At 27.4% G+C, this 23,302-nt stretch overlaps 1 protein-coding gene across 1 annotated transcript in view; it reads left to right on the top strand.

Moving 5' to 3' along the window:
* The window catches only part of LOC123293925 (voltage-dependent calcium channel type A subunit alpha-1), a 179,931-nt gene that overhangs the window by 134,679 nt on the left and 21,950 nt on the right, over nt 1-23,302 (top strand). Inside the window, exons 20-26 of the mRNA XM_044874921.1 lie at nt 6,498-6,581; nt 10,070-10,252; nt 17,524-17,615; nt 20,062-20,215; nt 20,283-20,410; nt 21,455-21,657; nt 21,722-21,933. Of these exons, the coding sequence (XP_044730856.1) occupies nt 6,498-6,581; nt 10,070-10,252; nt 17,524-17,615; nt 20,062-20,215; nt 20,283-20,410; nt 21,455-21,657; nt 21,722-21,933 (1,056 nt within the window). The remainder of the gene's footprint in view (nt 1-6,497; nt 6,582-10,069; nt 10,253-17,523; nt 17,616-20,061; nt 20,216-20,282; nt 20,411-21,454; nt 21,658-21,721; nt 21,934-23,302) is intronic.

Raw genomic sequence — 23,302 nt, forward strand, 5'->3', positions numbered from 1 at the left:
CCGCATTTCAACACTTCGTTTCTCGAAGTTTTAAAAAAGGGTATTAAGGTATTTCGATACCATAAAAATGAAAATGATACCAAAAATTTTATTTTATTTATCAATTAATCATTCTATTATAATGTCTTTTGTGAAAAATTTATATCAATTCTCTGTACGCTTTATGAGAAATTAACTATCAAAGTCAGTCTTTTTATCAAAAAAAAGTCTTTCATTTTCATCCATAGCTCTAAATTTTGGTATAATTATAAAGCTTAAAACTTGAGGAATATTGATAAAAGTTTTGATGTAAATGGTAACATTTTTAAAAGCACTTATTGACTAAAAAACCAACATTTATTACGACTTCTTCATATACCACCATGTAAAAAGGGATGTTTTTAATAATTAATTTATCGTAAACCGTACAAAGAATTAATTGAAATTCATACGGAAGGTGTTTTAAATTATCATTAATTGACACACAAAGTTTTAGTTTTTTGGTAACATTTTCGTTTTAGTATCGAAACGGCTTAAGAGATTATACATTATTATGACATACTCCAAGTTTCCAATTTGTATCGATATATTTGATCGCTAAATAACATGCTTCTTTAAATAGTCAACACAATGTATTGACAAGTGAAATTTACAAATTTTAAAAAACCCTCGACAAATTTTTGGGGTATTGAATCCTAAACTCGCACTTGAAACATATCTAAGACCACTTTCCATTAAATTACTTTTTTTGCTTAGAGACTTCTCCAAACCGAACCGATTTTGAGGATCATGGCCTATTGTTCCGTGTTTCCGGGTACGGAACCCTAAACTCGCACTGAATAGGTATCAACACTCTCCATTACATTACCTTTCAAACGAAGCCAAAAAAATAAAAAACGCTTCACCCATTTAGGCGCTACGATGCCATATACAGACAGACGGATACACACACATAGCGTTCAAACTTTTTACACCCCTTTTTTGGTTCAAAGGTTAAAAAGTAAGTACTCTCCATTGCTTCCACCATATTTTACCAGTACAAAAAAAATTTCTGCTACAAAAAAAGTGTCTGGCCTTAAATATGGAAGTAATTAAAGAAATCGCTGTATCGAATATTTTCATTGCCATCTAACATTAATATACCTTCTTCTTTGTACAATGATTTATATAGGCTCCAAACCCCCGTTTCTGGACTTATATTTGCCCCGTTACTTAAATACTAAATCTTAATAATTTCTAACGTACTGTTATTTTTCGCCAGCGTTTTAAAATTTAGATTTTTTAAAGATAAAAAGGATTTCTAGAAGTAGTTCACTATTTCTGTATTTAACTTTGATAATTTTTATTCAAATAATTTATAGCTACAACAATACTTCATGGTATTTATTTAAACCAAACTTTTAATTTTGGCCAGAATTGAAATCATAACGTACCTACCTAGTGTATAACTAGTTTATAAATAGTTTGTACGAAGATAATACATAGTTTCTTAAAAGTGTGGAAACTCCTGAAGATCTCGCAGAGTCAGCGGGAGAAAAATGAGAAAAATGAATTTACCATATTTGACATATTTTTTGTGTAATCCAGTTGTGACCTTGGATTTGACCTTGAACATAACCTCAAAGCTACAGCGAACAAAAAATCGATTTTTCAAATTTTAACTCCCACTTTTTATTTCAGATTCATAAATCGACTTTTCAAATGGGAACCCTTATAGTTTATTCCAAATATTTTCCGTCAAAATATGACTTTGACCATGACCTTAAAGGGCATTCCAAGGTAAATGATCTTATGTCACAGGAAACTTTTAAGAGAAGATGGGCAATCCTGGCAATTCTTTTTTCCCACTGATTCTGTGAGATCTTCAAGGGTTTTCCTACTTTTGGGACATCCTGTACAATATACTTAGTATAACACTTCAAAAAATGGAATGAGGAATTAACTCAAAAAAGTATACAGAATGTTCGATTTACATCTAGGCATATAAATATTACAAGTACGACAGAGTACATGGGTTAAGAAATGCATCCAAGTAAGAGGTATTATAGATGTTATATGAAATTGCAAAAGTGACTTGTATCGTGGGTTATCTCTTGTAGTTCCTCTATTCAACTAAGAAACTCCCAGTCTCCAAGCGTCTTACAACTATCTCAACGCATATTGAAGCTTCAACACATGTATATAATACCTCTCACTTAGATGCATTGCTTAACGCATGTAGTCTGTCATACTCGTGATATTTATGCCTAGATGTAAATTAAACTAGTGGTATAACTTTAATTAACTCATTAAAGTTTGAAATGAAATAATTTGTTACAAATATTCACTGGATATTCCTTTTTTCCTTGGTTATTCAAGTATTTATTGTGAGATTTAGCTACTCACGATGATTGCTTTTCAATTTAAAAAAATCTCATATCTAGATAAAAGTTTAATAAATTATACTTCTTAAATACATTTTTGATGGCGTATTGTTGTATGAGCTTAGTTATTTGAATAAAAGCGACTAAACTGAAAATTAACAAAAATCATTTTACTATTCTTTTTTTTATTTAATTTTAAGTTATTATTTTATATTATGGTACATTTTAAAAACATTAAATTTTGTACTCGAAAGAAATTTTCAAGAGATAGCATAACAATTTTTTTTTTTTTTCATACAAAAATTTAATGAATATTTTTTTTGTCTATATATAGTTTTTTTTAATAATATTTTTGATACCTTTACTCGAAACTATATTAAAATTATAAAAAAGATTGGCGAATAATAAATGAAATATATTCGAATCATCACTCATGGATGAGATCTACTTTGACCCAAAAGGACATAACTTATAATCCCGAAAATAGCAAACCATAGGGAATATTCATGTTTTTTTTTATATATTTTTAATTCATTGTTTACACCGTTATAACAAAGTAAAAAATATGAATACTGTTTAAAAATGCTGTAATTAAGTGTAAAAAATATTTAAAATACAGTATAATTTTGAAATATTTAAACGCAGTCTTTTGGTGCTCTCTGTTGAAGTACGTGATCTGTCAATTGGTGACAATTCAATGTATAATTTTCACTTTAAAAAAATGAATTTACCACACAGAATTTACAAAGCCGGAGAAGAATATAAATCAATGTAATACCATATAAAATGTAAGTAATTAATACCATACAGTATGTCAACAAATTCGACAAGCCAGTACAATGATGTCACGTCCGTATAAAAATTTGAATTTCCGTTTTAGAAATTTTTAATTTTCCTCAGTGAATTTGTACTTTTATTAATTAATTTTAAGTAATTAAAAAGATATTAAGTACTAAAATAATGGTAGAGTTGAATGTCCAGCCAAAAAAAATTTTCTTACGGGAGAAAAATATTTGAACCAAATTTAAATTTCATGAATATTCCCTATTTGTAGATTCTGTTTGAACTTGAACCACTCTTTGAATAGCGAAGCTTTCGGTTATTTCCAAATATACATCTAATATAATATCCAAAATTGGAGAAGATGAAGTAGCATTTCAAAAAAATATATTTTTAAATGAAAATACTTCAGTGAAAAGCTTCTTTTAATTTGATATTCACATTTCAATTTAACCTTTAAAAGAATTTTCATTCTTGTGATGAAGTTTCAACTGTAAAAAATTTTTCAAGCCTCTAATGTTGTTAATATCAACAAACTGTTTCATCGCTTCAATTATGCCACATTAGCTTTACAAAATATAAAAGCCAGATTAAATATTTAAAAAAATATTCATTAAATTGAATTTGATATCACAAACTTAAAATTCGATTTTACATAAACAAAATTTTATTTATTTCTCGACAAACTAAAAAAAAAAAAGGATTTATAATTACGTCAACGTTTTTTAAATTGTTTTTAAATTATTTATTTTCAATTCCAATAAATAACAAAACTCCTGAAAATCTTCAAATCCCTAATTCAAAAAAAAAAAAATTAATAATTATAATAATAGCATTAATATCCTTAAATCCCCTTAATTTACTTTTGTTTATATATTTAAACGTGGAACGAATGCATGGCTTGTTGAAATTGCATGTGTATGCCTAAAAATTGTTGCATTTTTGAGACTTTTTTTTGCATTTTTAGAATCTTTGTATAACTATGCTTTGCACAAAAAACGCATGAAACCTTTTGCATATTGTAAATTTTGCTTGCTCGTTGCACACCAAAGTAATGCTGTAATTAAAAATAATATGAATGTGAACTTTGCTTGTTATATATCCGTGATACAAATAATTGTTTGGCACTGTTACAAATTTTGCACAATAAATTATATCTAACGTATTGATTTTATTTCGAAATGTTTCAAATATTATTGTTAGGCATGCACAAAATTACACAAAACAAGTTTTTACAAATATCTTTCATTTTGGATTTAAAATTGTGAGAAGCTCACTCAATGGACAAAAAATACTCTTTCAATTCAGTATAGGTACACAAAATACAAAAAATTTTAAAAAAGAAAATTTTAAATAAAACTATAGTTAATATTAAAAGTGCGATCAAATTATAAAAATATATTTTTTTTAATTAACTATAATTTTAAATTAAATTTTCATAAAAAAATAAAATAAAAAATAAATGGTTTATTAAAATTTAAAAAAAAGAACAAAAATCATTTATTTTTTTTGTTTAAAAATATTGTATTTTTTATAAAAATGTTTTTCACTAAGGTGGGTATTTTTTTTTCTGTTAAATAAAAAATGTTAACAATTATTTTCGGGGTATGTGCATTGGTTGTGAATTAAATAAAATTATTGTAGTACCATGATGCGCCTCCACTCTTAGCGGACATCTTAGCAGCCATGAACATTGTTTTTACATTTCTTTTTCTATTGGAAACGGTATTGAAGCTCATCGCTTTTGGATTTAAGGTAATGCGATCAAAAATCAACAACCATATATCAATTATATATAACTTAGGTTATTTTTTTAAAACGAAAATTTATTTAAAAATAATTAAAAACAATTATTCTGTATATGGAATGTTTTAATTTTGAAAATTAGATTTGAGTATGTTTTTTGGATTAGTTTTTTTTTCTGACTTTTTTTAATAGACTTTAATTTTTATTTATAATTTCAAAGCACAAACAAATTTTGTTTTTATTATGAAACAATTCCAAATGGATTGATTAAAATGCAATCAAAAATATTTTGTTTTCCAAACATATGTTGCAGGTTTTGTATCAGAAAATATCCAGATAAAACTTTCGAAAATATTTTATTTGTGTTTTATATTAAATATTAAGTAGTGTGTTTATTTTTTTTTACTTTGAAAAACTTTAATAACTTTCAAAAATATAAAATAATTTGCAAGTTGTTTATTTATTAATTTTATTATTATTTTTTTCATTTTTTTTTTTTTTTTTTTGGAAATAAGTAGTTGCCTATAGTTATTTATTTTTATTTTTTTGGAATAACCCTCTACCTTTAATTTGAATAACTAATTTTTTCTGTGTTTAAAAATTAAATATATACTTACTAACAATAATTCTTTCACCTAAACGCTTCTTAGATACTGCACGTCGTTGATATTTTTACTTATAATTACTAACGATATTAAAAAGATTTATTAACATACAAATAACAAAATTTATGACCTTAACTTAAGACTGTTCTACATACCTTTTTGATTGGCTAAAAATCATTCTTTGATTGGCGTTAAACTTTATAATTTCTTAAGATTCCTCTTAAATATTCATTAGCGGAAAAAGAATTTATAAAGAAAAGCGATTTTCCAGATAAAAATGATTAAAGTTACAATTGAATTTAAAGCACAGCGATTATATCCTTTACTCTATCGATTTGAAATTTGGATATGTTATCGGTAATCATATTCTACCTGCCTTGATTACTTAATTATTTTAATTTTTCAAATTTTCATTGTTCAAACACAGGTAAACTGGAATAAGAAAAGATAACTGGGTGTGAACAATAAATATTGGGAAAACTAACATGATTTTCGAAAAATAAAAGTAGCCAGGGCAGGTAGAATATGAATACCTATAGCATATCCAAATTTCAAATCGATAGAGTAAAAGATATAATCGCAGTGCTTGAAATTAAATTATAATTTTAACCATTCTCATCTGGAAAACCGCTTTTCTTTATAAAATTTTGTTTCCACCAATGAATATTTAAGAGAATTCTTAAAGGAAATTATAAAGTTTCATGTCAATCAAAGAATGATTTCACGCCAATCAAAATGTGTATAGAACTGTCTTAAATAAAATCCTTTATTTCATTCATCCTTTTTATAAAATCCTAAGGACAAAAAAAAATCATAGAATTTAAAATTCCTCACAATAAACGATATACAGTTTTCTGACCAAATTTTTTAGATATTTTCTATTTTTTTTTCTGAAAAGACGCGTTTATTTCTTTGTGTAGATTTAAAGAAAAATCTTTGATGGAATTTTTTTTTTTCCTACAGTTTTTATTTATTATAATTTTATTAAATATTTGATTTCTAATCTCAAATTGTGTTTTTACAGAATTTTTTCAAAGATCCCTGGAATACATTTGATTTTATTACCGTTATTGGAAGTATTGTGGATGCTATGGTTATAGAATTTGGGGTACGTATTTTGAAATTATATCATAGTTCTTCTACCGAAAATGATTTACAGAATAAAGCAGTCCAACATTTTGATGATCTAATATTTGGTTTATAGAATTTATACCTCAAAATGTACGAATTCTTCCAAAGTTTTTCCAACAATTCTCGAGATATTTTAAATATCAAATTGTGTGACTTATTTAGACTTTTCTCCTTTAGAATCGATTTTCATATAAGGTGCTCGATACGAACAAATATGAAGAGTAAAATCTAGTGATCAAATGATCCCGTTACTTTTTTGTACTTTTTTTGTACAAAGAATCGATTGTTTGAAACTGGCAATAACCTGACGGAAATAGCGCACTATTTAAGTCATATGAACCTCGTACAAATAGATGTGTAGTTGTTACCCACCGATACAGAATGACTACATGGCTACAGCGAAGCAACGAACTACATCGTACGTCGTCGGATTTATTTCGGGTTATCATATATAAATTAAACTACATAGTACGTATAACACAGACGAAGCATCTATTGTTTGAAACTGACAATAACCTGACGGAAACATCACACTATAACACACACAATTTTTTTCTATGTATTATTTTACTTAAATTCATTACACGACTAACCAAACTAAAAAAAGAATTCATTATTTGGGATTCATATATGTATGTGAATTCCTTTGTTCCAACATCTTCCAAATGACTAAAACTAAGATTTAGATATATGGGATATCGTTAGAATCTCTACATTATTCCGAGTGGCTTTGGCTAAAATTTTTTTTCATAAAAATAAATTTCAATATAATCTGTGTGTATAAAGCAAAAGGTTACTCGCTGGCTAAACAGATAAATGAGATTAAAAAGTGTTCCACAGAAGAATCCCTCCTGTTCAGTCAGCGAGTAAATGAATGACCTTTCGTTTGATTTTATATACAGATTAACTAATAAAACTTTCTTTTTACTTTTTAGTTAGTTTTTCAGTCGTGTTTTTTTTTTTTTTTTTTGTAATTTATTTTTATTTTTAGTACCACTGTTTTTAACATTAACATTATTTTGATAACAAATATAATATTTTGGTGTATTGGGCAAAAGGTGAGCTCAATTTGTGGATTACTTTCAGGCAGTGCATAATATATCGGATAATTGTGCAAAATTTGGGCTATATCAGGTACAAGTGAGCTGACTTGTACTCAGTTTCCGGCACCCATTAACTCAACCAATTATAGGTGGCTGTAAAATCTTCACATTCTCAACTAAAAGCCTTACTTTTCGTACATTTTGATAATTTTCAAAAGTCAAATTTTTTTCAGTTGTCGGAAAACGACGAGCCCATTTAAATCCTCAAAGTATGTGCTTAGTGATTCAATCTATCAATTGTTTTTTAGCCCTACATTTTTGAGGTCAAGCCAGGTGATGATGAGGTGTGTAATAAGTATCAAGTATCAAGTAACAAGTATCTGTGTAGCTGCGTGTCTGCCTTATGTTTTTTAAATAAATATCTATAGTTATAAACGCTAGATGAATTATACACGATGATTTTTTAAAAGTTTCCACCTTTGTATTTCGAAATCGAATAAAAAATCATAAAACACGAAAGCAGGTATTGAACCAGGCTTAGAGGGTTTTTATATTCGTAGGTAATGTCTTCATGGCCAAACAAAGTTCAAAAAGGAACGACATATTTTTATGACAAATTTGTCGCAAAAAAAAAATAAAAATAAAAAAAATTTTGATATGCAAAAATTTTTTTTTACATCTCCTATACAAAAAATTAATATTTTGAAAACTAACATTTTCTTAATGGAAATTTTTTAACTTGAAAATACCTGAAGTGAGAGATAAAATTTGTGATCTAGGAAAAAAAATTTTCAAACAAAGATTGTTTATTTTCGGAAACGAATCAGAATCTATTACAAAAACTACGTTCATTAAAAAAATATAAGTTAGAATTCTTATTTGGCCACAAAGGCGTCTTCGTATCAAGACACCATATTTTCAAACCACCTAATAATGAGACGACGTTTTTCTGTTGTTTTTTTTTTCTATACTGTTTCCGAAATATAAGAGTGGAAACTTTTAAAAAATCATCCTGTATAAATGTGAAAGCAATGGAAAAAGTAAAACAACAATTTCTACCTTAGCAATTTAAAAATTTATTACGTTCCTGCGCTTCCAAAATAAAAATTTGATAATTTTTAATTCTTAACCAACCAGAAAGGTTTAGGTCTTTCATTGGTGTTTTTTAAATATGGCTAATTTTACTTTATATAGTATGTAAGTTACGAATATACTACTGTAGGAAATGAAGCATTTGACAGAGGAATCGATTCCTCGCCAGTAGATTTTTATGGGAACCGATGGAAAATGTTTGTCTGAATGTACTAAACAGAGTCATATTCATACAATCTTGTGCTTTTTCGATTTACGCCCAGAAATCAGTGGGACAGAAATATCCTTCTTCCGGACATCACATTCTATTTATTTTACATTTAAAAAAACTATTGTATTCTACATTATGGGCATTTCCCAGTATTTTTTTATTCTTGACATCTTTTACCCAACCTCGAAGTTTTCGAGATATAAGCATTTGAAGAAAAAAAATGAAAATCCGCTTTTTTTTTCAAATGCTTACATCTCGAAAACGATGAGGCTGGGTAAAAAACGAAAAGAATAAAAAAATGCTGGGAATAGTCCATAATATATAAACAACAATTTTTTTAAAAGTAAATAAAGAGAAAGTTTGTCCCACCCTATGGACGTAAATCGAAAAATCACAAGTTCGCATAGATATGATTTTGTTGAGTACACTCAGGCAAATATTTTCACCGGCTCCCATAAAATCTAATGACGAGGTGTCGATTCCTTTGTTAGACTGTTTTTTCGATTTTATTTCCTCGATTATATATAGTTCTATTCAGTATTTTAAGTAGTTAAATGTACCTGTCTGCGGCTCATTTTTCTTTAGGCTTGTATTACCTTAGGCAAGGGGTTTATTGGCTAAATAATTTACGGAAAACTGGAAATGCACTAATACACATTATAAACCACTGTAAACACATACACACATATAATTAAAAGTGATAACACAACATTGAATCTAGACACACAGTTTAAATTTTTAGTAATGCTGTTTATTATTTATCCATTTTGTGTTCTAAGAATCTACGCCCAAAGCCTAAAAATCTACGGAGTTTTTTCAACTTTTTTACTAATAGCTCTCAAAAGTTACACTTCTAGGAAATTTTTAATCGTTTATAAATCAAATGATAATTAGTGCAAACAACAATAAACTTTTTCAACAAGTAAAAACACTCAAACAGTTTCCAACTTTCCATGAATTAATTAGTCTAAACCCCCTTTTTGGCATATTTATTAGCTTATGATTTTCTTATTCAAAAACCCATACGCTCATAAATATAAAAAATTTCATCATCTCTCTCATATAAATTCGATTAAACTCTATACTGATCGTAAAATAATTTGGTGTCTCTTTTTACAGGAAAATTTCATAAATGTTGGATTCTTAAGACTGTTTCGAGCAGCACGTCTTATCAAGTTATTACGTCAAGGATATACAATTAGGATACTTTTATGGACATTTGTGCAAAGTTTTAAAGCTCTGCCGTATGTCTGTTTGCTCATAGCAATGCTATTTTTTATTTATGCCATTATTGGTATGCAGGTATGTATTCAGTTACATTGTTTTTTAAAAATTTAATTTCTCTTTTTTAATTTTTAATATTTTTGAAGATCTCTATTCTATATTAAAGTCCATTTATACATTATGGGGTTATTGCAATTGAAATTTATTTTTTTTTTTTTTATTATTACAAAAGATAGTTGAAAAGTTTCAATTCTCAAAAAAATTTTTTGTTTTCGAAAATATTAATTAAAATCTTTTTATTTAAAAAATAACTTACGTAAATTTTCGAAAACAACAAAATTTAATAAAACCAAAAAATTATAAATTATACTTTGATTTAAATTTTATTTTGGATAGTTAGAACTTTTAGTTACTGTTTTAAGGTATTCGGCAACATGAGTTTTGATCCAGATACAGCTATGAATCGGCATAACAACTTTCAAACATTCTTTGGAGCCTTATTACTACTCTTTCGGTAAACAAATAATGCTAAAAATGAAACAAAATATCGTATAAATCGTACAAGTCTTGTATACCATTACTGATCTATAAACAGAATGTTATATTTTAAGGTCAGATTATCTGGTCTCAAAATATGACATGTTTCATTCAGTATATGGGCACATTTAATTATCGTAAATAACATCCCGCTAAATTAAATATGTATTCCCTAATTATTAATTGTGTAATTATCCATTTTTGTGCTGTACTAAAAATTTTTATGTCTAATGTGTTTACTAATTTTTTTAGTTTCATCCATTATTTTTTGGTATACATAATAAATTATAGTACAAGAGATGGTATAAGGTCGAACTTCACCCATCTGATAACCAGATGAGGCAAATTTTTAATGAAATTTAATGATTTGTAAACACGCCAACCATAATTTTTCAATCCAAAGGCTCATGGCTATTTTAAATTAAATTAATTTTAATTTTTTCCATGAACATGATTTTTTTGCAGCCAAGCCTATACCATTGTTTTCGTTATTAAATTATCTTTCTTCTGATACCAATTTCGATTGGTTAATAGATCAGTGTAGATCTGTTAATAGCATATGAACAGGTAAATCAATATAAGTAACTACACCGATCTGTTAACCTATCGAAATTGGTATCAGAAGAAAGATAAATTAATTACGATAATAATGGCTTAGGCTTGTCAGAAAAAACCCATTTATGAAATAAATTGATTAAAATTAATTTAATTAAAAATAGCCATGAACCCTTTTCAATAGAAAAACTTTGATAGGAGTTTTTATAATTCAACAATATTTCATAAAAAATATGTCTCATCTGATTATCAGATGGGTGAAGATTGACCTTAAACTGTCTTTTAGACCACTATAAGTTTCTTTTTTGCTTATGTCACGTTTTCGGCTTGGTGGAACCTTTCTTGTTGGGGATGGTACTGGCTTCAAAAAATTGCTGTAGCAAACACAATTACTCCCAAAATATCTTTTCATTATTCTGCTTAATTTCAAAAACGGATCAACGTATAAAAAAGGTTTCGGACATAATTTGCAGAAAATTTTTCTTTTATAATAAATGTAAATACGATTGAAGGCAAAGGAAACAAGATATACTCAAAAAACTTAGATAAGTGGATTATTTATCAATATCGAACAGATAATAGAATTTTATTTAAAAAAAAAAAGAGAAAAAAACAAAAAATATCGTAGCTTCTGTTATTTTTACAGTACTTTTAGAAGAAGATAAACTATCATATGTAAACTTAGTAATAAAAATAGATTATTATTAATTTTTCTATACCTTTTCGGAAACTTTAATATTCTCTGACGTAGCTAAGACATAGTTGATGCTCGGCATAAAAAATTATCTTGCAAATTGATTAATCTAAGTTTTTATGTGTCCGTGTAACTAACGTCACAACTCGAAGGCAAAAAGATCGATTTAAATACCTTTTTTTAAGCCACGAAACATACTTTTGGTGGGAACGCAATTCAATCCATTGAATATTTTTCTATTTGTCACAAATACTGGCACAAAAAACTTCTTAATAACCAATTTTATTTTAATGGTTTCACCCAAGTATTTCTTTAAATTTATTTAGCCTTTCCATACCATCTGATGAGTTACAACTTCAAAAATTTACTACCAAACTTTGAAAACATTTTCTTATGTATACCAAATGATAAACTTGTGTTTGTATATTACTAAAAACCTTTGCATTTTACCACAATTAACTTTCTATATATAAAAATGCTTAGAAATAACAATTTAGTCAAACTTAGTTAAAAATTAGTTAAATTTAATTAGTTAAAAATATGTCGTAAATTTTATTTTATTTTTTTTTTCAAATAATTACTATTTATTTAATTTTTTTTTTAATTAAAAATAAAATCTGTTTTATCCAGATAAAAAATTATTTTTACATGTCTACTGTCTAAATATAATAATTTAAAATTCTTCATTAACATTTTTTCTTTATTTATATTTATAATTTATGTTAATGAATGAAAATATTTCGATTTGCACGAATTATCTTAGTCAATATTAATTTAATAAAATATCAATAATAAAAAGATTTAGATTGTAATGATTTGGTAGGATATATACATTTTGTACATTATAAAATAATCGTGCTTGTTTTATAATTACATTTATAATATAGAGAATGATTATTAAATCCCTGAGTGTCCACCGTATAATATATTTTTTTTTTTTTAGATATTAAGTATTTTTGTTAGTAAGTCGTCTGTCTTGTAGAGAATGTGACCTTTTAATAGAGAAATTCTAGATATATATAATTCTATATAAGTTTTAATTGAATCTAAAATTACACGCGTTTTGTTTTACCTAACTAAAACTAGACAAAGAGCTGATTAATTGACTCTTTACTGACTAATTAGGAAACGAAAAGATTGTTCTTAAACAAATTTAGTTCAAGGATTTTTAGTTCAACCTACTTTGTACATCAGAAACTTAAACTATATGTGAGGAAGAACCACTCAAAGGAATTCATGTCTATAAATGTCTATATTTTTCTTTGATAATAATATGTTGTTCGTCAAGACTTTTGTATACAAAACGAGATTTACAAGTTACCGAAATATTCAGCCTGTTAGCCCAGAAAATAAATACAACAAAATAAACAGAAATAATAAACGTATCCCGTCAAATAAGAAATGATAGTCAGTCATGGGGACTGTCGACGTAAGTGAAAACTTATTATTTTGAAATAACTGGCCTTTGGCCTGGCTGGAGCCTTCACAATACATGATAAATACCTATTCACAATACATGAATAATAATAAATAATACTTCAATAGGTTTTAGATTTCTACATAAATATGGTGGAAGCGCAAATAAATAAATTTGAATAGTTAAATGTAATGAAATATATAATTTATATGCGTTTCCACCATTTATTTCATTTTTTTTTTTTTTTTTTGCGGAAACCTCTAAAACATTTTGTAGTGGACCGAATTGTGAATCTAAACTATCCACACATCCACTTGAACACACTCAAAAAAGTTATCAAAATCGGTTCTTCTTTTTAGGAGGAATTATATTACAAACACACGCGATGACGGTGATCTCATTCCTACCTTAATGATCTTCTATTTCTTATCCTTCCCATCCTAAAATAAGAAAACTAGTACAAAATATATCGACTGAGAAAACACACATCTGACGTAAATTTAGACTCACGAACTAACAAATATCCAATAAGAAACTCGTGTAAGTGCCACTAGGTCAACGTAAGGCAGTTTGAGTTAGTCATATTATTTATTTCTCTGTTAAACTGATCCATTCTGTATCATAATTTTGGGTAGTAGATGTCTAGAAAGGATTTTTTTTTCCTTTTTTTTTTTGTAAATAGAACATTTATTTACAATAACATTGGCGGAAAACTTTTTAGCACTTAACTTTATAATTAAACAGCAATCACAATTTTTATTAAATGTTTTTCTTTCAAAAAAACTTCTTTTGTTTCTATAAAATAAAGAATTTGGTGCAATTATATTTGATTTGATTAAGGAAATTTCCCCGATCATATTTATTTACCACTGCACACAACTGAGGCAATAGGTTATTTTAAAAACATTCCTTCGCGCGTTGAAACAAATACGGTAATCATAAAGTTCTTTGGGGACATACAAATTTAGCGAATAAGAAATTTTGTTTTTTATATTTATAGCCATTTCTGATGCCTTTCTGTAGCTATTTATAATGTCTTATTATTTAAAAATTTTTCTTCATACTCTACTAAACGGACTATTTTCGACCATGTTAAGAATAGCTTTTTCGTCGGAAAGTTTTTGCTGTACGGACCTTTGTTTATGTATTAGCTTTACGAAAATTACCTTTTTTTGCCAAATGACTATGCTCAGTTCGGAATACTTGTTTATTAGGAATTATTCGAACAGGAAATCACCGCTGATATTACCAGACCTACCTCTTGACTAATATCTTTGGGGACATAATAGTGCACAAAAGTCATTTTCAACTTAAGAAACTTTCAACTTAAAATTGTCCAAAGAATACGCTTTTAAGCTTATGTCCATCGAGTCACGGGTATCATGTATAATATTTTCATTTAATCATCGCCCATCATTTTTTTAGTTTCCCTGGTGTCGGAATGACCATCAGCCTTAGACAATGGCTGATGTGAACAAAATATTTCTGAACCTGATGTGAACAAAGTATGTCTGAACTTATGTTCAAAAGCTTTTGGTTTCCGTTGCCAACTGAAAAATAAGAAACCTTTTTTAATTTCACCTTTATCATGACCGTTCGTGTTTCAAAATTTCAAAAATCTTCAGAACTTTATAACTTTGCCATTTGATTCAATTTTGATAAAATTGGTATCGTTGATATTCGTATCGATAACTCTTTTAGAGAATAATAAAAAGGCGCAATTCACTAACTTTAAAACTGTAATACTCGATAAAGACTTTAAGGAAAATTATTTCGAACATGGTACGTTTACTAATTATTCAAGAACGGGGTCTAATGAAATATTTTAAGAATTGAAGAGTTGTTAGAATTTGTGCACGAATTTTCCTTTATACCAAACAAATATAATTGAACTTTGTAAAAACAAAATTTGTTTCTATTTTAACTATAAACTATAGAATATTTTAAACATATACTAAAATTTTAGAATATAAGTAGAAATCAGTTTTTTATCCATTAATTTTATAATATACTAATTCTTAAAGTTTTTATTATTGTTTAGTTAATTATATAAATATAGATATCTATTTTAAACATTAGTTTAGATTTTCAAATATGTTGTAGTTGATTAGGGAATAACATTTATCGGAAACTAACGGAGTGAAATTAGATATATCCAGGATTATTTCAGCTAGTATATTATTTAATTGAATTCAAAACTTGAGGTTTATTAAACAACAATATGCCAGGCAAAGATAGTAAAAAGTGGAAAGATTCGCATAGTTCGGGAATTCTATTCCTGCCATTCATTACCTTCTTTAATCAACTTAATTAAGTTTGCAAATTTTCAGATTATAACTATTTTTCAAAAAAAAAAAATTTTCTCAGGCTACATACCTATAAATTTTATCGCAAGTGCTGCGAAAGGGTTGTGTTTGCAAAATATGAGGAACGAAAGATGCCACTTTTATCCTATTTTGACTTGAAAGTATAATATGGCAAAGTCAATATTATTTATTATTTGTATATGTAGGTAATCCTTATCTGGCATCGGTAATTTAACTATTTTCTCTACTTAGGTGTTATCGTGAATGTTTCTAATACCTGCTTAAAATAGCTTCTAGCAGGTCAGCTGAAATTTGACAATTTCTGCGAACTTTTTACTCAAAAAAAATTATCCAACTGTAATAAAATTAAGAAGACACTGATTCAGAAGTGGCGATTAATATAGTGGTACTGGTTTAACTTGGTTAATTAATTTCCAGGGTAGACTATTTTAATTATGGATAATAGTTCGTTTTGTAGTTAACCAATCAAAAAATAAATTGAACAAAATTTGAACAAAATTTGAGTTTTATAGGGGGCATGTTCTGACGGCAGATTGGACCTAATTCTCCATGTTTCTTTAATAGTAAATTTAGATCCTAAATGGAAAGAGATAGAAAGCTGATCCTCATAAAAAAACAAAAATTGTTTCGAAAATTGGAAGCTTTTGAAAAAATATGAAATTATTGCATTTAATCGAAAGAAAACACGCTGGCGACAGAAAAATGCTTTAGCAAAAAATTGTCAACTGAAATGGAGGACACTCACCTGAGTGAATGACCTTCATTGCTTTGATAACTTATTTCTAAAAAATTTTTTTAAAGCTAGCGGATTTTATTTCATTTTAATGCAATAATGACGTATTTTTAAGTCGAATTTCCTCCGAAAGCTAACGATTTTCGAAATAAAAGTAATAATTGTCGGGTAGTTTTGTCGCTGCTTACACCACGTCAGATATTATCGTATCAATTAAAAAAACGTTTACAAATTACTTCAGTGTGACTGTAATTTTAATATGATTTTGTTATAATAAAAGAGTGTAATTTTAATTTGACAGACAGAATTAAACCCCTTCCAGATGTGTGACGCATACCAATAAAACAAGCCAAAAAAAGTTAACCTGGAAAATTTTCCCTAGTAAATTATAAAAAGTTATAAATATTACCGAAGATAATAATAATTGAGAACTTTAGGATATTTCGAAATAAATTTCGATTTTTGCCCCAATTTCCTAGATCATTTTTTTGTATTTTATAAATACGTATTTCGACTACCAAGTAGTCATCATCAGTATGAATTAGCTAATCGTAATTACTCTTATTATGTATGTTACTCGTTGCTAATTTGGTGGCGGACTGCACAATGATATTTTCGTGTACCTACAATTTATACTGTTCAAAGCATCTGTCAAATTGTAGTGTCAGTGACGCCAGCCAATCAGCTTTCTTCAGTTCAACTGAAGGTCTAGGAAATCTAAGAAATTGGGGCAAAAATCGAATTTATTTAGTTTTAAGTTAGTTTGAATACAAAAAAACATATTCGTTAACAAAATTCGATCCTCATATATTGCAAATTCACTTCCCTGCGCCTATTTGTAGATAGTAGACATAAAAAAAACTCGTAAATAACCCCATGTATTAAGATAAAATTTGATACATTTGCTAGGCTTTTATATTTTTTAACCATACAGGAATTTGTTGAGATTATATCAAAAATACATAAATTTTTCATTTTTGTTCTAACAATTTTTAAAATTATTATATATTTATATTATATGGTATCCGCCAGTGTATCCGTACACAGTAGTGTTGTGATGTATTTTTTGTTGACCCTGATGTTTAGGTTTTTGGCAACATTGACCTCGCACCCGATACGTCCATTAACAGGCACAACAACTTCCGTTCCTTCGTTCAGGGTCTCATGTTACTCTTCAGGTATTGTATCATTTCATTCACATTCATGAATTAAAATTACAAATTATACTATGCTTTCCCTTTTATCTTTACTTACAAAAATGTTAAGAATAAGAAAAGTTTTGTTTTTACATGAAACAATACGAACTAAGATTTTTCTATCATTCCAATTAAATTTTCAAATTAGTCTGTCAACCAAATTCATCAAATTTTTTTCTTTAAATATTGCCTTTATGAAAAAAGTTAATAAAATATATGTTTTTATACTCTGTATATATGTAATATATATCAAAGTATACTAAGTTTAGTCCCAAGTTTGTAACGCTTAAAAATATTGATGTTACGAACAAAATTTTGGTATAGGTGTTTATAAAATCACCTAAGGAATCCATTTCAGTCTATCCGTCTGTTAATACGATAACTCAAAAACAAAGTGAGAAATCAAGCTGAAATTATTATAGCGTGCTCAGGACGTAAAAAGTGATGTAAACGATCAACATAGGTCAATTATGTCTTGGTTCCGTAGTATAACCCATCTTATAAACCGTTAGAGATAGAACAAAAGTTTAAATGTAAAAAATGTTCCTTAAAAAAAAACTTGTATTTGAAACATTTTTTGGTAAACGTCACTGTTTATCCTTGAGGACGCAAATTACGACAAAATTTTGGAGTTCATTTTCTCCAAAACTATAAAAGATAGGGAGTTGAAAATTTGCAGGTAGCTTCAACTTATACTCTTGTGAAATATTCTCGAAATAGGAAAAAAATCTAGACAATACTTTCGAAAATTTATGAAAACCAAATAAATAGCGACCGAAAAACCGCCATTATTGTCTTGGTTTTTAAAAATCTTCTAATTTATAAAAAAATTATACAAGCATTAATATTCAACACATTCTATTCAGGATATTTCAACAATTAACTCAATCAATTGTTTGTTTTAACGTGTTTTATACAATATTTTTCTCTAAAAACTATTTATTTAATAGAATAAGCTCTAAAAAAAAAGAAAGCTTCAACAAATTTTCTTCTCCGGTTATTTATCAACCGGAGCGAGAAAAAATTAGTTTTTTTAAGAACACTTTAATGAATTTAAACTTACTATACTTGAATTATTTTACCGAGGCCAACATTTAAGAAACAAAGTAAATTTTTATGCACACAGTTTAATTTAATTTTAATTTCAGTCTAATTTAAAATAACTTAATTTAGCAAAAATATAGATTCGAATGAATTAAATTGTACTATTAGGCTAGAAAACACACTTTAAATTTCAAAAAGTGGGCCTCGGTAAAATAACTCTAGTATAGATAAATTAATGTTTCATGTAGACTCCAGTCGCTGCAACCTCTTTTTTGTCTAATAACATTTAGGTATACATGTCTTCAACGAATTATTTATAGCATATTATTTCAATATTTACTTTAATCGTAAATTTAAAACTTAAACATAAATTCATGTAAAAACAAAATTAAATTGGCACTAAAGCAAGTGTGCAACTTATTCAAATTTTTTGAAAATATAAAAATACACCAGTTTTATAAAGAATTAAAGTTTTTAAAAGCACAAAGAATTTCATTTTAAAATTACACTCAATTATCACCGAGTTAACTATTCTTTTGAAATCTTGAAAGAAGCTAAATAAAAATTCGAAATTTCAAGAATGAGATGGCGCTCTTATAGGAAAACGTTTCGAATTCTGTTCTTTTTTTCTCTAAATTTTGATTTTTAAATGAGCCACCAAATATTTTGGTCGAGCTAGTCGTAAATAGTTGTTAAAAATTATCATTATTTTCGAATCTTTAAAGTATCACTATTAAAAATCAAAGAAAATACTGAGTCCTAAAAGTTTTTCATACGGGTGCGCCATTTAGAATTTGTTCTTGTGATAATTGTATTTTCATGTAATTTTTTAAGAGTTTCGTCAAAGATTATTTTCTTCTGTTACCACTCTCCAAAAAAATACAAAAAACACACCTATCATTAATTGTCACATATTCCAACAGGAATGTATTACATGTGAACCAGGCTTTAAGTGTTGTAACTTTGTAGTACTTTTGTAAATAATTTTCCAAACAACAAATTAAAATACGCTTATTTTTTATATAAAAATTTTATTAAATACTATTTTTTGATATTTTGATGATTTTTAGTTAGAGAAAATTTTGAACCGCAATCAAAAAGGTATTCCACCAAGTTAAATCATAGTCATATTACATTAAGTTTTGAGTATTTTGGGCTTTTATGAAGACACTTGTAACTCTGTAAGCTTTTGTACAAAGTATATCTTAAGTATTAATAAATGATAACTATACATCAAATTCGAATTTTTTGTGAAAGAATTGATTTTTTTATTTAAAAAAATGGTATTTAATAAAATTTCTAAAAGTCTAATAAAATAAATTACATCCTTAAGAAAAATACTAATATATATTTTTGGGTGGGTCCTTATTTCTTTTGGGTTTAGGTGTGCGACTGGAGAAAATTGGCCGAGTATAATGTTATCGTGTGTAAAAGGACGAGACTGTGATGCGCGTGCCCATAAACTAGAAGGAGAAAAATGTGGTTCAAATTTAGCCTATGCTTATTTTGTATCTTTTATATTTTTCTGTTCGTTTTTGGTAAGTTTAAAAATCGAAAATTTTTTGTAATATTTTCCAAATTATAATTTTTGTCTTTTTTTTCTAGATGTTAAATTTATTCGTTGCTGTTATCATGGATAATTTTGATTATTTAACACGAGATTCCTCAATATTGGGCGCTCATCATTTAGATGAATTCGTGCGGATATGGGCTGAATATGATCCAAATGCAACGTAAGCAATATTTTTCAATATTTTACTTTCAAACTAGATTCAATTAGATTTCAAAAATATTTTGAGGTGCAATTTAGCATCAACAAAATGCATGACGTAGGTTTATCCTTTTAAAATAACTTTAACAATCATTATCTCCAGGATCAATCTTTTTGAAACATATAATTAGCAGGGTGAGAAATAAAACTTGTTAATCAAAGGCACGAAGGGTGTTTCTCCCGTAAATTTTTTTGATTTGAAAATTAAATTAAATTATTTGCAAATTAAAAACGCACCTGTTTGCATACGTTTATTAAGGTTTAAATATTTATTATCCCGTAAACTTGTTGCCTAAAAGTACGGGCTAGTTTGCGTCAAATCCGGTAGCTCTGATATTTTTTTCAAACTTGTTTATGATATTGGTCTAATGAATTATCCAAGTTTGTGAAATCGAACGCCAAACGCAACATTGTCAGAAATGGAAAAAACCGTGAAAGTTTCGGTTTTTTTCAGATTTTGGTGATTATAACCCTAAAGGACTTATAGTTTTTGACACTACCTTTTCAGTACGTTTTTCAATTAGACTAAATTTGCTACAATATGAGACTAGAATTTTACCTGTAGACCCACTAGTTTCCGAGAAAAAGTCTTTCAAATTTTATTTTTTTTATTTTCGAACTTCGAAATTTTTTTGCAATTTAGGTCAACAAAGTCAATTCTAGTCTCACATTGTAGTAAATTTAGTCTATTTAACGTCCCGAAAAGGTACTTCAAAAACTAGTCCTTTAAGGTAATCGCCAAAATCTGAAAAAGTCGAAATTTTCACGGTTTTTTCGATTTTACCAAATTTAGAGCTCCAAGTCACAAACTCGGATTATTCATTGGGTCAACATCATAAGCAAGTCTGCGAAAAATCAGAACTACCGGATTTGACGCAGGTTATAATGTATAAACTTACTGGACCCTTAAGCCATCACTTTATAAAGTTAATAACCATTGTGAAAACAAAATATACCCTCTAATGAGCTTTTATTTACGTCTTATTTTATTATTAATATTTCACAGGGGAAAAATCCATTATACAGAAATGTATGACATGCTGAAAAATATGGATCCACCATTGGGCTTTGGTAATAAATGTCCGAATCGACTTGCGTACAAGAAATTAATTCGTATGAATATGCCAGTTGACCAAGATGGTAAAGTGAATTTTACAACAACATTATTTGCATTAATTCGCGAAAATTTAAGTATAAAAATGAGGCCGGGTAAGAGATAAATAAGATTCATCTAAGTCTCGAAACATTTATTCTTTAACTTTTTATAAAATAGCTGATGAAATGGACGTAGCGGATGATGAATTACGTGGTACAATCAAAGCAATTTGGCCATTGCAAGCAAAAAATATGAGTGATTTATTAATTCCACAATCAACGGAATTAAATAATGGTAAATTGACAGTTGGCAAAATTTATGCTGGTTTGTTGATTTTGGAAAGTTGGCGATCGACACGCTTCGGTCAAATTGAACCTGCTGGTCTTCCGGTATGCATAAGCCATATTTATTTTTATATTTCTGTGATTTATTTTAATTAAAAACCATTTTAAGGAAACATTTGAATTTTATTTAAATATTTCAAAGATTTTGTATACATATGTATTCCCAAAAAAAAATTCAAATGATTCTATCGATTTTTTTATTACTCAGTAACAATTTTTTTTACAGCAAAAAAATATTCGTAACATGGAATTTAGTTTATAAAATTTCAAAATACATTTTTAATTTTTTGTTAACATCAAAATTAAAAATTTTCTATTTTCAGTCACCACAATTAACAATTATCGTGCAAAAATATCAACTGAATGTTATTAAAACAATCCATTGTAGGAATGATGATAGTCAGGAAAATTCTATTTCGAAACCCCTCGAACCAGCTCGAAAACAATTTAGATGGTTTATATCATCCAAACATGAATAATCTCTTTACAATGCTTCACAAAAATTCATTCTTAACTTTCGTTATGAGGATACTAACAAATATTGCATTTTGATAAAAAAAAAAAGAAAGCATTTTAAAGAAATTACATTTTCTTCTAAATACAAAAAAAAAATTAAAAAATTGAAAACGATTTTGGTTTTAAAAAAAATAAATAAATAACTTTCTTCAAGTTTCCTACGCAAGAAAAGCTTTGTGTTAATTCTAAAAAAAAAAAATTAAGTAAGATGAATCCTGAAAGAGACAATCGGGACAATGGTCCCTTCTAAGAATTAAGACAAACATTAACAAATAACTTTGGGCAGGCCCTACTCAAAATACACATTACTAGCTAGAGAGGAAAATCTCAAAAAAATTTGGCTCGATTTTTCAAAGTAACACTTAACAAAATTGCAAAATATTGGGAAAATTTTTGTCTCGAATAAAAACATTTCCGTGGAATAACTTTCACGTTAAATAGAAAAAATTCACGTTTTCAAATTAAAGACCATTCGTAGTTTCAATTAGATCGATAATAGTTAAAATTACGACGGTTAAATTTGACGATTGACGACATTTGACGATTAAATGAGTATTTTTCTAAATGTCTCCAGAAACATTCCGCAATAACGTACCTAATCTTTAAATGAACACGATTGTTATACTTTTTTGGGCTAAATCGAATTCATTTAGTAATTGGATTGATAGTTTCTCAGATATCGAACAAAATCATATACGAAGAATTAGTTTCTGAAAGAATTTCCAAGCCAAATATTTCAAACATAAAGTCAATCGTTTTCAATTTTTATTTTTGTATGATGATTACTCCAAGAGTCAGTGATATATTTCATACGCTGTTGTAGAAAAATAGTATCAAGCATAAATATTGAAGTTCCGACGAGATAGACTAAAATGTATATCGTTTACCTACGATAATA

Source organism: Chrysoperla carnea, chromosome 2 (genome assembly GCF_905475395.1).
Source record: "Chrysoperla carnea chromosome 2, inChrCarn1.1, whole genome shotgun sequence".
Taxonomy (NCBI): domain Eukaryota; kingdom Metazoa; phylum Arthropoda; class Insecta; order Neuroptera; family Chrysopidae; genus Chrysoperla; species Chrysoperla carnea.